At 54.5% G+C, this 15070-nt stretch overlaps 1 protein-coding gene across 1 annotated transcript in view; it reads right to left on the reverse strand.

Moving 5' to 3' along the window:
- Positions 1-1062: 1062 nt before the first annotated feature.
- ITGA3 (integrin subunit alpha 3) overlaps positions 1063-15070 on the reverse strand; it is a 28392-nt gene continuing 14384 nt past the window's right edge. Inside the window, exons 8-26 of the mRNA XM_058560689.1 lie at positions 14372-14460; positions 14120-14256; positions 13872-13958; positions 12846-12913; positions 12637-12773; positions 11904-12053; positions 11709-11806; positions 11219-11366; positions 10916-10984; positions 10240-10319; positions 10050-10127; positions 9426-9528; positions 9086-9268; positions 8778-8900; positions 7917-8030; positions 6880-6978; positions 3709-3834; positions 3180-3322; positions 1063-2430 (exon numbers count right to left, since the gene is read on the reverse strand). Coding sequence (XP_058416672.1) covers positions 3212-3322; positions 3709-3834; positions 6880-6978; positions 7917-8030; positions 8778-8900; positions 9086-9268; positions 9426-9528; positions 10050-10127; positions 10240-10319; positions 10916-10984; positions 11219-11366; positions 11709-11806; positions 11904-12053; positions 12637-12773; positions 12846-12913; positions 13872-13958; positions 14120-14256; positions 14372-14460 — 2000 coding nt within the window. The 3' untranslated portion in view covers positions 1063-2430; positions 3180-3211. The remainder of the gene's footprint in view (positions 2431-3179; positions 3323-3708; positions 3835-6879; positions 6979-7916; positions 8031-8777; positions 8901-9085; positions 9269-9425; positions 9529-10049; positions 10128-10239; positions 10320-10915; positions 10985-11218; positions 11367-11708; positions 11807-11903; positions 12054-12636; positions 12774-12845; positions 12914-13871; positions 13959-14119; positions 14257-14371; positions 14461-15070) is intronic.

A 15070-nucleotide genomic window follows, 5' to 3' on the forward strand; every position in this document is an offset into this window, starting at 1 on the left:
AACTGGACATTCCACTGTCAATCAACCTGGGAAGGGGCAAATCCCAGCTCGGAAAGTGAAGGGGCGGTGGGGTGGGGAGGGGTGCTGGGCCCAGGACTCTGTGTGAGGTGCGCTCTGGTAGAGGACAGACAGCTGCCACAAGGAGGCAGGCTGGAGACACTCAGGCAGACAGGAGGAGCTCCCGGGAGAACGGCCTGGGCCTGTGGGTTCTCAGGGTAGGAGGATTTGCCTCCAGGCCTCTCTGGATAGTATTTCCAGCCTTCAGCAAAGTCTTGCCAAAGGTCACAGTCTTGGAGACAGAAGGACCTAAACCACAATTTAGGACAAAGAAATCAAAGGGAGAGCAGCCTTGCTTCATTCCCCCAGGCCTGTGTGGAGGGGACAGCCTTAGCAGGGAGGGGGAAGTGGAGGGCTTGATCCAGTGCTGGGGGCCCAGTACTGGAGCACTGCTGGAGGGACTGCCATGAGACAAGGGCTCCAGGTACCCCTGCCCGGAGGCTGGGGAATGGATACTGTGACTTTCAGTCTTTCCAGCCTTGGGTCACTGGTTCACCTTCTGATCTACTCATCCTGGTGCCTAGGGGTGGTGGGGGGGAAGTTGAGGCAGAAAAGCAGGTGCTTATCGGAATTCAGCCACCTGATGAGGGCTCTTGGCTCTGCACCCTCTCACCCAGCCTCCCTCCATTATCCAGGTCTACTCGTTTCCACAGCAAAGTAGGTCCTGCCTCTTCCAGACCCTGCCCACCACCACCTCTACCCACTCCTCCCTCCCCAGGGCCAGCGCACTGTCCACCAAGAAGCCATGCTGGAGTCCATGCAGTCTGCTCAGGGCTTTTCCCTGACTTTATGTTCCGGATCTCAGTTATGCGTCTATGACCATCCCTTAGACCAGGGCATCCCTGAGAGCAGGTGTCTCCATAGATCTTCACTCTCCCAACCTCTAAGACCCCTGCACCTGGCTTTGTCCACCTAGGGGTTAGCTAGATAATATCATTATCCATCAGACCGCACTGGGGTTGGTAAGGGCTGGGGGTGGAGGGAGGCAGATGCCGCGTGTATAAACCGGGAGCCGTTTATTGGTTGCCGTGAGAAGCCTATATACAAAGAAGGCACAAGGTGGGAGAGAGCTCCCCTGCTACAGTACCGTGGAACTCGTCGGGGCCGGGGAAAGGGCCTGCCAACAGGCAGGGGTCAGGAGAGGTTTCTGGAACCAGCCTCAGCTTCTAGAATGGGCCTCAGGACTTAGCCCATGGTGGAAGAGGCAGAGCCACGTTGGCTCTGAAAGCCAAGGACAGCCAAGAACTCCACTTCTAGTCTCCCCCCCGATGGGTAGTGGGGGCAGAGTGGGGTCTGGCCACTGGGGCAGGGTCAGGACTCCCTCCCTGTTCTACATTCAAGCGTCGCTCCCTCTGTGGTCTTGCGGCGGTCTCTCCAGGCCTTCAGAGGCTGGGATGGTAGTGGTGGTAAGTGGGATCTCCTCTGCATCCTTCCAGCATCTCCTTGGCCCAGGACCGGTCCCCTCCTTTTTCGAGGATTCCACCGCGCTCCCAGGGCAGTCCCAGCGTGGTGCATCCAGGCTGTCTAGTGCCTGTCCCTCACGCTGCATTCCCTGCTAGTGCAGGCTATGGACAAGGAAAGAGGCTTCGCAGAGATCCATGAAAGAAAGCCATCCTGGGGACGTTCTTTCTAGTTCATTCCGCTCTTGGGTCTGAGCATGCCCAGGTCCAGAAACGTCCCTGTGGACAGCCTCAGGCAGGCCCCCTGCTCTCTGGCATGGGTGCCTGGAGCTGCAGCTGGGGGCCCCGTGGGCTGCTCCCTGTCAGTAGTTTTAATCTCGAGAGCAGAGTCAATCCAGTGACTGTGGCTCAAGATGGGTCCAGTGTGAACGGGGAAGTGTCACCACGTTGGGGACCTTTTCCTCATGGCTCCGGCAGAGGCCCTTTGGCTTGGTTTTGGCACAGGCAGAGGCGGGACACGCATGTCCATGCACCATCCGTGGTGCACCAGCACAGTGCACAAGCAGTGGGATCCATGTGTCCCCATGTGTCCAGGCACAGGGCTGCGGTGTGCTCGGCATTGCAAGGTCCACGGCCCCAGCCCTCCTGCAGGGAGAGGCCTGTGGCCAGACAGTACTGCATGCACTTGAAGAGGTGTGCGTGTTGGAGCCTACTGGCGCCGGCCAAAGGCAGAGGCCCCTGTGGACTGTCGAGGCATAACTTATGATAAATAGAAGAAGGGGGCGCTGGGGGAGCGGGGGTGAGATCAGGGAGGACGTCAGTAGTATCGGTCCCGAGTCTGCCAGCTGGTGACCCAGTGCTTCTTGGCGAGCGGGGTGCTCCCTGGAAGTGGGTAGCGCTCCTCCTCCCGGATCCGCACCGCGTGGTACTTGGGCATGATCCGGTAATAGCGGGTCCGCTTAAAGAAGTCACACTGGAGTTGGGGGGAGAAGAGGAAGGGCATCAGCATCCAGCTTTCGAGCCACCGGGAAGATGTGGCCAGCGCCTTCCTCCCCCACACAGAGGTCAGCCAGGACCTGTGTCCCAAACACACACCATCTCCCTGCACTGAGACAGGGAGGACGGGGTTCCCCACCCCAGGCCCCAGAGGAAGGAGGAGCTGAGGAAGTCAGAGAGGAGAGGGAGGCAGATGGAGACAGCAGGACAGTCGCAGAGATTGCTGACGGAATGCCAGGCAGGGTGGTGGTCCACCCTGAGGAAACTGTTGGGAGGGATCAGTGTGTCCCCCAGAGGGCGCTCCAGGAGGAAAGTGCTGGCTCCCCGCAGGAAGGACTCTACTAGTCCCCTCCTTCCCTGGAGCTGGGAATGGGGGTGTAGAATCATTCTGGAAACTTGTCTTTGTCCTACAGAGATGGGGCCAGGCCTTGGTCTTGCCCCTTTTCGAATCCCCAGAAAGCAAAGTGGTCATGGGAAAGGTTTTAGGGCTCCCTCTTTGGGTCCCAAGTCCTTGAGGGGCTCAGTGGGGGGACTGGTGAAAGCAGACACCCCAAGCTCTCCCAGGGCGAGGAGGGGACACGGACAGAGTGGCCCGCGCTTTGGGGTGGTGCTGGGCACAGAGTGAGGTGTAGAGAGGGCCCATAAAGGAAGAGGAGCAGATAGGACAGAGTCAGAGGCCCCGGCTGGCTGGGGGGCTCGGGGAAGAGGGCCCGGAGGCCGCGTTACCCGGGTGGGCCAGGGGCGGGGGGCTGCCCCCCTCAGTAGTCGTCGGTCAGCCTCTCTGTCTCTGACGGCTGGCTCTTCATCTCCGCCTTCTGCCTCTTAGCTTCATACAGGGCGCGAGTGCGGGCTCGCTTGAAGAAGCCGCACTGCGGAGGGGAGGAGGTGGGGAGGGGCCATCAGGGGGAGCTGGGGGGTCCTTGCCAGCAGCACTCATGGACTAAGGCTTAGGGCTGGGGGGCCTGGAGGCCTGGGTTCCTGCCCCAGCCTGGCGGTGTGACCAGAAGCCAGAGCTCCTGGGTCCCCCTTTCCGGCTTGCAGGTCCCCCCATTAACCCAGGCAGGAGCATCCTGGTGGGTGAGGTGAGGACAGGGCAGGGGGTGAGACTGGAAGCTGGGGAGAAGGTGGGGAGGACATGGGGGAAGGGTGGGGTGAGATGGAAGTGAGGAATGGGATGAAGGGAGAGTTGGTGAGGGTCTGCTGGCAGGAGGTCCTGGAGAGGGAGTCCCAGTGGGTGGTGGGTGGGCGTCCTAACCTTCCACAGCAAGAGGATGATCAGCCCCAGGAGCAGCAGCCCGGCACTCACGGCCACAAGCACGAGCCACAGCTCGATCTCGGCCGGCAGCTCCTCCACCAGGTCAGAGTCAATGTCCACGGAGAACTGGACGGGGAGAGAAGAGGCTCAGCCCTGTGTCTGCACCCTTAGGCCCCATGCTCATTCTTCCTGTCCCAGCTGGGCCCAGGACCTTGCTGTTGGACCTACTGCCAGTAGGGGGCACTCAGGGACTGGAAAAAGCCCCTGCCTGCCACTGACAGCAGAAGATCCATCCATCCTCTGGTTTCACGTGGGTGTAGACCTGGCTCCAAAGGAGCAGCCTCAGATCTAAGAGGCAGCCTAGAGTCTGGGTTTATGACCCACATATCTGGGCTTAGGAACCAACTCCATCCCTGACGAGTTGTGTGACCTTGGACCAATTTCGCCTCTCCATTTCATGCTCTCTGATCAGGGGATCATAATTCCTACCTCAGAGTATAGCAGAGTGGCCAAAAGCAGGAGTTCTGGAGCCAGACTACCTGGGTTGAAGTCTCAGCTGTGCTATTCACTAGCTGTGTGACCTTGGGCAAGTTACTTAACCTCTCTATTGTTCATCTGTAAAATGGGGATTATGATAACAAGACCTACCTTATAGGTTGCTGGAGAGGATGACATGTGTTTAACATGAGTAAATTGCTTTGAACCATTATCTGGTACATAGCAAGCACTCCATAAATATTTACAAAAAAACGAAGAATGCATAGCATATAGTACCATTCTTTTTCTTCCCTGACAATGGATACATATATATTTTAATACATATATTTATATATTATTTTATATTATAAAATTATATAATACATATTTTATATATAGAAAACATTTTTTCTGACTATACATGATTATTATTTCTTAAAAAATTATTTTGATGATTATTATTTTTTTTAGGTGAGGAAGATTGTCCCTGAGCTAACATCTGTGCCAATCTTCCTCTATTTTGTATGTGGGACACCCCTACAGCATGGCTTGACGAGCGCTGTGTAGGTTTGCACCTGGGATCCAAACCCATGAACCTTGGGCCACTGAAGCGGAGCATACAAACTTAACCACTATGCCACCAGGCTGACCCCTGATCATTATTTTTTTTAAACACAGATGATATAATGAAAATTAAAGGTTTCTAGTAATTTTACTCCCTAGAAATAACTATCTTCAACATTCTGGTGAATCTCTTTCCATGTTTTTTAATGCATATGTTAAATATCTATGCTCTTTTCTTCCACATAAATGTCATCCATGTGTGCTGCACACACTCTTCTGAGACCTGCTTCCTTTCTCACTTGATATCATCATCTTTCAATGTCAATCAATAAAGATCTATCTAATCTCTTCTAACGACTGCATAGTCATTGTAGGAAATGTACCATGATTTATTGAACCAATCTCCTACTGAAAAACATTCAGATTGTTTCCAATTTTATGTCATTGTAAACAATGCTGTATTTTTTAAAACCATATATTTATCTTTGCATATTTGTCCTATTAGCTCCCTAAGATATATTATCATGTGCTCAATCAAAGGAAATATGCACTTAAAATTTTAATAGATATTGACAAATTCATCTCAAAAAAGAATCTATCAATTTATACTCCAATCAATAGCATTTCCTTCTACCTCATCAGCACCAGACAGCACTGCTCTTTTTAATATTTTCCAATCTGATAGGAAAAAAAAAATCTTGTTGCTGTTATTTTTAATTCTTTACTATTGAGTTGCACATTTGTATATCACCCTATGTACACTACCTATTTGTCTTTAGGCTGCCCTTTATCCTTATGTATTAAAAAAAATGTATATCAATGGGGCCGGCCCCATGGCCTAGTGGTTAAGTTCGGCATGCTCTGCTTTGGTGGCCGAGGTTTGGTTCCCAGGTGTGGACCTGCACCACTCGTCAGCGGCCATGCTGTGACGGCGACCCATATCCAAAATAGAGGAAGATTGGCACAGATGTTAGCTTAGGGCGAATCTTCCCCAGCAAAAAGAAAAAAATATATACATGTATATATATATCAATACTTTGTCATATATGCTGTAAACTTTTTAAAAAGTGACAGTCACGGGCCACATAATGACGTTTCGGTCAACAACGGACTGCATATACGATGGTGGTCCCATAAGATTAGTGCCCTATAACCTAGGTGTGTGGTAGGCTAGACCATCTAGTAAGTACACTCTATGATGTTTGCACAACAACAAAATCACCTAATGACACATTTCTCAAAGCATATTCCCATCATTAAGCGATGCACGATTGTGTTATCAACTGCCCTTTTACTTTCTTTACCATCTCTTTTGCTCTTTCGAAGATTTAAAATTTCACAGAGTCTAATTTGTCAAATTTTTCCTTTGTGACTTCTGGGTTTAATAAAATAACTCCCTCTTCCCATAATTAAAGATTCTTATTGAATTATTTTCTGAATTTTCTTCTGGTATATTAGGTTTTATTTCCCATATTTAAATATTTAATGTAACTCAAATGTATTTTTGTTTATGGTTTGTCTTTACTTTCCAAATGTGTTTTCCTCACACTACTTAACAACTTTCTCCATGGATTAAAAATGCCATCTGTATAATAAAATAAATTTCTATTCTGTTCCATCGATCTTCCTGGCCCTTCCTCCACTATCTTAATTTATTCTAGAAAATGTACTATAATGTAATTAACCAACCCTCCACTTGTCTCCTATATATCTCCACTTATATCCTTTTCACAACAAATTATCAGCAATTTTGTCATATTTACTCTTCCAGATGTAACTCAGAATCAAGTTTGGGAACTTTCTTTTCCAGTCTTCATAAAGGAGATGGAACATCTTCACCGAGATGTTGTGCGGATCAAATAAGCTAAAGCAGAGATTCTCAACTCTGGCTGCACATTAGACTCACCGGTGGGGGGACATTTAAACATACCCACACCGGGGTCCCAGCCGCACAGACTCAGATTTCATTGCTTAGGGGTGCAGTCCAGACACCAGACGTCCTCCAGAGGATTCCAATGTGCTGCCAAGATTGAGAACCACATAGCTCAAGTGTGTGAAAGTGCTCTGAAAAGATGTCCATCGCTCCCATGCCCTGGCCGGGCACTGCTGCTCGTTAACATGCTCACTCACCGGCACAGTCTTGTTCTCCATGTTGATGGAGGGGTTGCTGGTTCGGAGGAACAGGGTAGCCCAGCTGGCTACCCTGACTCGGTCAAAGTCTCTGTAATCCTGGAGTGGGGAAGGGGTGGGTCAAAAGAAGCCGCAGAAGCCCCTCTGAGCCTCCCTCCTGACTTTAAGCAGCCCCCAACCACACAGCATCCTTAGGCAGCACCCCAATGATCTGACAGCCAGGCCTCTCCTCCACACACAGACGCACATCATTCATTCATTTGTGTATCAGGTCCTGTGCCGGATGCTGGGGACAGCAGAGACAATGAAGGTCACAGTCTAGGTCAGATCTGGGCTAAATCTGGCCCATCACCTGCTTTGGTAAATCAAATATTTGGGGCCACAGCCACGCCCATTCATTGGTGACAGCTTTGTGCTACAATGGCAGAACCAAGTAGTTGCAACAGAAACTGTATGGCCCACAAAGCTGAAAAGATTTATAATCTAGTCCTTTACAGAAAAGGTTTGGTCTAGGTGGCATGAGAAGGCTGGCACGTGAGTAACTGCAAGCCAGAGTAGAGCGTGATAAGCGGCATGCAAGGCTTCTGACAAAGTTCTGTGGGTGTCCAGAGCAGGAGAGGGCATTTTCAGCTGGAAAAGTCAGAAAAGACCTCACTGGTGGTGAAGTGTCTAAAGGAGACCTTGAAGATTGAATAGCAGTTTACTGCAGAGATGACAAAGGGGGAGCTGGCATGCCAGGAGGAAGGAACGGCCGGGCCAAGGCCTGGAGGCGGGAAACTAATGGATACGTGACAGAATAATGGACACATGAGAGGTCATTTTGGCTGGAGACAAACATTACATCATATTCACATACAGACATACAAATCAACACTGACACAGCACACAGTGATAGGTATACAACCTGTCACACATAAAACATGATGCTGTCACAGACACACACACATGAACACACATGCACCCTGGCCTCACCCTCTCCCTGTCACTCTCCCCGCCCGGGGCGGTGGCAGTGGAGACCTCCAGACCCAGGCACTGACCTCGATAAAGGTGCTGTTCCACACTCGTGCCTGCACTGTCACGTTGGTGATGACAGGGGCATCAGGAATGGGGCACTCCAGCCATACACAGCGGGTGTGGGCACTGCCACAGCTCTGAAGTGGGTAGGGAACACAGGACATGAGACAGTCTGGGTCTCCAGATTCTTCATGCTTCACCCCCTACCTTCGACTCACCCCTGGCTCTGTCCCACCCATGGCTGACCCAAAGGGGCCTGACATCATCCCTTCACTCATGCACACTCCCCCTCACCCCCACACTCATGTTTAAGGCACATTCTTTGGGCCAAGTAAATAGGGACACGGATAACATGAAATCTGATCCTTGCTCATGGAAATGGGGCCCAATCCCCAACGCCCCCTTCCCAAACCCCTCCCACACTGAGCCTTTGTTCATGCCAGCTCCCTCCACCTGGGACACCACTTCCTGCCTCTCCACCCAGCTAGGCCTCAATTTCTTTCCAGGCCTGTTCTCTCTCCCTTCCAACAGAGGGTGACCTGTACCACCCCCGTCTCCCTGTCCCACCTTCATCCTGCCTCTCCCCACTCCCCAGCCCTGACGTCCAAGGCTTTGAGCAGCTCTATCGCTCCCAACAGGTTGGGGCTGCCGGGAACAGAGCCAGTGTCTCTTCCTTTGGTCCACTGTATTGGCTGCTCCCCAAGTGCAAGGGCAGTGGGGTGCCCTTTGAGGACAGGAGACGAGTACCCCCCCTCTGACTGGGGGCAGGGGCCACATCACCTCATCAGACTGGGGTCTCCTGGTGAGTAGCGCCTATCTCCCTTGCTTCGCGTGCCCCCGTGTGTGTGGGCACAGTCTTCTCCAACCCTAACATGGCCACTCACCAGCAGGGTCTCAGACTTGGCTTTTTTGGCAGCAGCCAGAGTGACAGGTGGGGGTCCCTGGCCTCCCCCTGGGTCCAGCTGTCGCCGCCTGCGCTGTGGAGATGGCGGCCTGTCCCCAAGGACCTGAAGAGGGAAGAGGAGATTTGCTGGGAGGAAGGAGAGGGAGCAGAGGGAGGGAGAGGAAGAAAGGGCAGGGGGAGAGGCAGGCTCCCAAAGGTGCACGAGGGGAGGGAGGGGAAGACACTGGCCTTTCTGCCCTGCAGCATGCAAAAGAGACACAACTGAAAGACCCCTGATGGTGTCCTTACAGAGAGAGTGAGGTTGAGAGGGTTGACGAGGTCTCCGGGTGGCCGGCAGGGCCAGGACCCATTGCCATGGACGGTGATTGCAGTGGGGTACAGCAGCCATTTGCCATTGATGACTTCATAGGGCCACTCCAGCCCTAGGACCAAGGTCCCCAGGGCTGTCAGCCCGTCCCCCATTGAGCCCACCTGTAGGCACAAGGGGTGTCATGGCCATTGTCTCCTGCAAGATCACCTCCATCTCACCAACCCCCAACCCTCACACCCTCAGACCCCAGACCCAGAAAAAAACCCTCCATTACCCTTCCCAAGAGTCCCCAGCCCAGGGTCCCAGAGGCCTCCTTACCTGGAACTCATACTTGAGAGGGCTTCCCACATCCTCCACAGTTTTCATGCCAGACTCGCCCATCACTGTCCCCCCAAAGAAGCTTTGTAGCCGGTGACTCACCCTAGGGGTAAGAAAGACGCTGGAGTCACAGGGGACGAGAGGGGCCCTGGCAGAGGGGGTAAGCACCGAGGTTGGTTAACTACAGCTCCTCCCACATCAGGCAGACCTGAGACAAATCCCAGCTCTGCCACATACTAGCTGTGTGGCCTCAAGAAAGTTATTTATCCTCTCTGCGCCTCAGTTTCCTCATCAGAAAGTGCAGTTCTTAATAGTTTCTACGTCATGGGGCTGTTGCAAGAAATCAGTGAGATGATGCATATAAAATCCTTAGCACAATGAGCTGTCAAGAAATGATAGGGCCACACCAACACCTTAGCCCCTGGGGTGCCGATTCCTCCACTGCTACCTGCTAATAACAATAATGATGGTGATTGTTGCTGTTCAGGGAAAGGATGACCCAGAGGAAGTGGAGGCCTGAGGATACCAGGCCAAGAGAGGTGTGTCAGAGGAGCTTGGGAGACACCTTGGGGACAGGGAGACCCTAGCTCAGCCACAGCAGGCTGGTGGGGGAGTGGTACCCACATGCTGAGCGAGGCCCGGAGCGTGTAGTCCACTGGCAGAGTCAGGGTCACAGGCCACAGGTCGTCCTGGTGACTTGACCTAGAGAGGGAATGCAGGGGTAGGGGAGGACATGCATCAGCGGGGGCTGGGGCTGGGGGAGGCCCCAGGGCACCTCAACCCTGACACTGACCGGCTTCTCGAGGTCACTCACGTGGAGAGCTGCAGCTGTGCTTGGAGTTCCCTTGTGTGCAGGGTCACCCCGATGACCTCGAAGGCGATGAGCAGCTCCATCTGCCATGAGGGTCAGGGCGGCAGAGAGGTGCGTTTCAGGCCCGGCAAGAGTGATGCCATGGGGGAGCGAGGGGTTGAACACTATGCTAAGGAGCTGGTTCTCTGGGCTTCTCCACTTCCTCACCCACTTCCACTCCTTCACCTTCCTAGCCTCATCTTCGCTTCCCCTTACCTTTTTTCTCCATCAGTGACATCTCTGCTACTTTTGAGTGTCACGACCCTGAGCAAGTTACTGGAACTTTCTAAGCCTGTGTTTCCTTTCTGTAAATCAGCATCTACCTCCTCAGAAGGTTGTGAGAATTATATCACATAAAAGAAGAGAAGTGTTGGGCTTGGGGCCTGGCACAGAGCACGGGCTCAGCAAGACTGGTTTCCTCTCCTCCACCTGCTCTAGCTTGGTGCATGGCTCCCCTAGCGGCCCCAGTTTTCTCAGTCTCTGGGTCTCTCCACCCTCTACTGTATCTCCTCCTCCCGTACTCCAGCTCTCTGCTTCAAGGAAGGCCAGGAAGCTGGCAGTCAGAAGCAAGAAGGATAAGGAGCTCATCAGAGGAGCAGCCTGGGACCCACAGGGCTGGGAGAGTGTGGCCAGTGCTCACCCTCTGGTTCCCTTTGAAGGGGTTCCCCAGCTCGCAAACGATGCTCTCGTTGGCCTGGCAGGCCCCAGGCTGAGGAAAGAAGACGAACCACGTCTGGGTGGTCAGGGTAGGGCTTCTCCCGCCCCTCCCCTGTGACACAGGGTCTCAAGACCGGTCTCAAGACGCTGCAGGCACCTGAGGAGGCCCAGCCCAGAGGAGGGGGGGGACACACGGCAAATGATAACACATGTAAACGCCATGCACATAAGGAGGCAAGTACGCTGGAGCCCTGATTGGGCTCTGAGCCGGGCGGAGGGCACTCACGGGGCGCACTGAGGACAGCAGCAGGGCGGGAGGCACCACCAGGGTGAGCAGCGCCTCGTGGGCGTCTTCCCCAGCCCGCTCCCGGCTCCGGGTGTTGGTCACGTCGATGCTCAAGAGCAGTCTCCGGAGGTCTCTGCTGTACTGGAGTCTGAGGGGGGAGGAGCCCCGGACTGAGCGCAAGCCCCGCCCTCAGGCCCTCCCCAGGTTACTCAGGCCCCACCCCTTGGGATGACTAGCTGAAGAAAGCCCTTCTTGGTACAGACAGGCCCCGCCCTCTATGCTCACTGGAGAAAAAAACCCCCTTTTTTCCCCAGGGATTAATCTGGCGGATTAAAGTCCTTCCTCTCAGATTCGCCTCTCTCTGAGGCCCCTCCCCTCAGATCTTACTGGGTCTCTCTGATCCCCCTGACTAATAGGCCCCGCCCCTCCAATCCCGTTAGCCAATGAAGTCCGCCCCACCCTCGGCCAATCGGCGCGGCCCAGAGCGCACCTGCTCAGCCGCTGCCCTTGCTCCGACACGAAGGCAGCCCGCATCTGCAAGTTGCTGTCGCACTTGTTGTCCTGCCCGCACTCCTTCTGGAACTGGACCTGCGGGCGGCTGAGGCGTGAGGGGCCCACCACCCACAGCGCTCTCCCTCCCCACAGCCCTTCCGGTCCCCGCCCTTCCGGCCCCGGCCCCACCCACCTCGGTGTGGTTCTCCAGAGCCTGCGCCTGGTTGAGGACCGGGTAGGCGTCCAGGGACCGCAGCCCGAGCCGGGGGCGCTCGGGCATCCGCAAAGGTAAAGAGTAGTTCATGGAGATGATGATGGGACGGAGTTTGTCGCGGACGTTGTCCTGGGAAGGAGGGCGAGCTGAGCCCAGCTCTGCACTGCTCTCCTCCACAAGTTGAACCCCCCAGGGAGGAGCTGAGGCCCCTTTACCCTGAAAACCCCGCAGTAAGGCTGAACTCCCTCTAGTCCAACCACCAAATTGACTCCCTTTCTACCACCTTGATCCACAAGCTGGGAGATGGGCCTCCTCCTCTCCAAAGATCCCTCTGGAGGGAGAGTTGAGCCTCCCTTCATGCCCCTGGGCCCCAAGTTGACCTCTCCCTTTCCACCCTGATGTCTCAGAGGGGGGCTGAGCATGCCCCCCACTCACGGACCCCTTTTCCCCAGAGCTGAGCTGAGCCAAGAGTCCCACACTCCTCACTTTCGCAGAGGTGACAAGCCCTTTGGCCCCTATCCCCACTCCGAGGGTCTCTATCTCTCCTCTACCACTGCTGGGTGCTGTGCACTGTACCCCCTTACAGACCCGTGGCCTTCCACACCGACCTCCCCCTCCTCTGTCTGTGGGGAGACCTCAATGCCTCACCCTTGACCTGGACAGACTCTGGGGGATCTTGGAGCCTGTGTTCTGCCCCCCGCCCCTCCCTCACCATCAGGAGCAACTCCAGCGTCTGGCAGCGCATCTCCGGCATGGAGAAGAAGCCGTGGAAGACAGCTGACTGGCTGCGCGCAAAGCGAAGCCGGGGTGGGCGGCGGTCCCGGTCAGCCTCCAGAGTGTAGGACAGGGCTGCAGGTGGACAGGGTGGTCAGCAAGTGGCTGGGTGAGCACGCCCCCCTCGCCCTGCACCCCAGCACTCACTGATGTTTCGCCTGTAGTTGGGGTTCCCGGCACTCTGGTTGTAAGCAAAGCACAGCTCCACCTGCACACTGTTGGGGGGCGAGGGACATACAGGAGGGCCTGGTCACGGTGGGGCCCAGGTCTCCAGGCCCTAGCTCTCGCCCCTTTCCTGGGCAAGGGGAAACAGGGCCCTTCAGGGGAAAGGTAGGGCAAAACTGGGGTGTCTACAGAGCTGGTCTGGGGTGTCCCTGGCCCCTTCCTTCTCCACTTCCATTAGAGCCATAGAAAACAAGGTTAGAAGTCACCAGTGGGGAAACTGATGCTCTGAGAGCAGAAGGCATTGCCTGAAGTCTTAGTCAGTCATTGGCCCAGCCCAGTCTAGTGCAGGATCCCCAGTCCAGCTCTCCTTCCACCACCCACTCCCCTGCTTCTCTGCTCTGTCTCTCTTTGCCTTCTGATCCAATATCCTCATTCACACGAAGATGTGGGGTCATCACCATCATTATCGTCACCATCTTAGCAACGAACATTTTTTGAGCACTTACCAGGTACAGGGCGCCGTGCTAAGGGCTTTTTATATATTATCTCATTTAATTTTCACAACAACCTCGTGAATTGGTTATTATTATTAACTTGTTTTATAGGCAAGGAATCTGAGACTCAGAGAGATTAATAGTTTGCTCAAGATGGCTCTCTCTCCTTCCCCACATCTGTCCACCTACGTGTCTCCCTCTTCCCTCTTCCTCCAGGATCTCACTCCCCAGAGCCCGCCCTGACCACTGCAGTGGGCATAGCCGGGATTTGAACCAGGCCATCTAGAGCTCCCACTCCAAACTACCATGCCCACTGCCCCCCAGTTCATCCGCTGCCTCATGCAAGGAATTTTGCTTTTTAATGAGGTTGGGTAGGGAGGGCAATGCTTACCCCAAGAATCAACCCTCTAATGATTAGGAGTTACCAGGGGAGGGGTTTGGGAGCCAGGGCCCCCTCCCAGCCTGCCCATGATAAGGAGGAGTGGGTGGGCAGAGCAGGGGCTGAGAGTCTCACCAGGAGGTGGCCGTGCAGAGTGCAGGGTCCAGCACAGATGGCCTGGCCACCAAGGTCCTGTGGAGGATGTTGATGACAGGCCGGGCCCTGCAGAGCAAACATGCAGATATCAGTGCCTTCTGCCTGCCCCAGGCCAGGCTGGGGCTCAGGCTTGTGTGGACCTGGTGCCAAATGTAGACAGGTATGAGGCTCCATGCAGACAGGGCCGGAGAAGACAAAGGCCCCTATTCGCCATCGCCCTGGCTCACCGCAGCAGCACGATGCGGTCTGACAGGCTCCCCACCAGCAGGTCCGGGTAGAAATTCTCATCCACGTCCATCTGCCCACTCAGGGAGTAGCCGAAGGTGGCCAAACCAGGCAGTCCCAGCTTCTCTCCGTGGATTATCTGGGGGCAAAGGGAAGCGTCGGGACAGGCTCTGGGGTATGGGGCCCAGGGGCAATAGGGAGGGGGTGGGTGAGGGAAAGGGGGGAAGGCCCCCTCAGTCCCTGTCTATCCGTACCTGCTGGGGCTGTCTGAGGAGCCCCCTGGAGCTGCTGTGGTAGATGTACACTGTGCCCAAGCCCTCGAACGGGGCTCCCACAGCAATGTCTGGGGAAGAGAGGCAGGAGGGGTCACCCTGGGTACTACGGGCCCCACGTCTCTCCAAGCCTGTGCTCCAGGCCACAGAGCCCAGCACGGCATTGACCTCACCCTGCCAGGCACGTGCTCAGAGCATCAAGGAACAGAGCTCTGCAACTCAGGACTGAAACTGAAACTGAATCACAAGCCCAACTGTCTCCTTTTATATGTCGCAAAGTAGGTCCAGGAGAGGGAAGTGACTTACCCAGAGTCACACAGCAAGTTAATGTCCCAGGCAGGCCTAAACTCCAGATTCCTGACAACAGGCTGGTGTTTGTTTTCCCTTTTTACAGTGCCTTCCATCTCCCCACCAACCTCCCCTCCAGGCACCTGCTTCTTCTGATGACATTTACCAGCAGGGTCACAAAAGCAGGTGTCCCCTTGGCGACTCTACCAGGTACTTATCAAGCACTCATCTCATTTAACCCTCACAAGAGTGCTGGGGTAGGTACTACTGTCGCCACTTTATAGATGAGGAAACAGACTCAGAAAACCTCAGTCGCACAGCCAATGAGTAGAGAAGAGGACATTGGAGCCCAGGTCTAACGCCGGGGGCCAGGATTTTAATGACAACACTGTA

This window comes from Diceros bicornis, chromosome 18, assembly GCF_020826845.1.
Source record: "Diceros bicornis minor isolate mBicDic1 chromosome 18, mDicBic1.mat.cur, whole genome shotgun sequence".
NCBI classification, from domain to species: domain Eukaryota; kingdom Metazoa; phylum Chordata; class Mammalia; order Perissodactyla; family Rhinocerotidae; genus Diceros; species Diceros bicornis.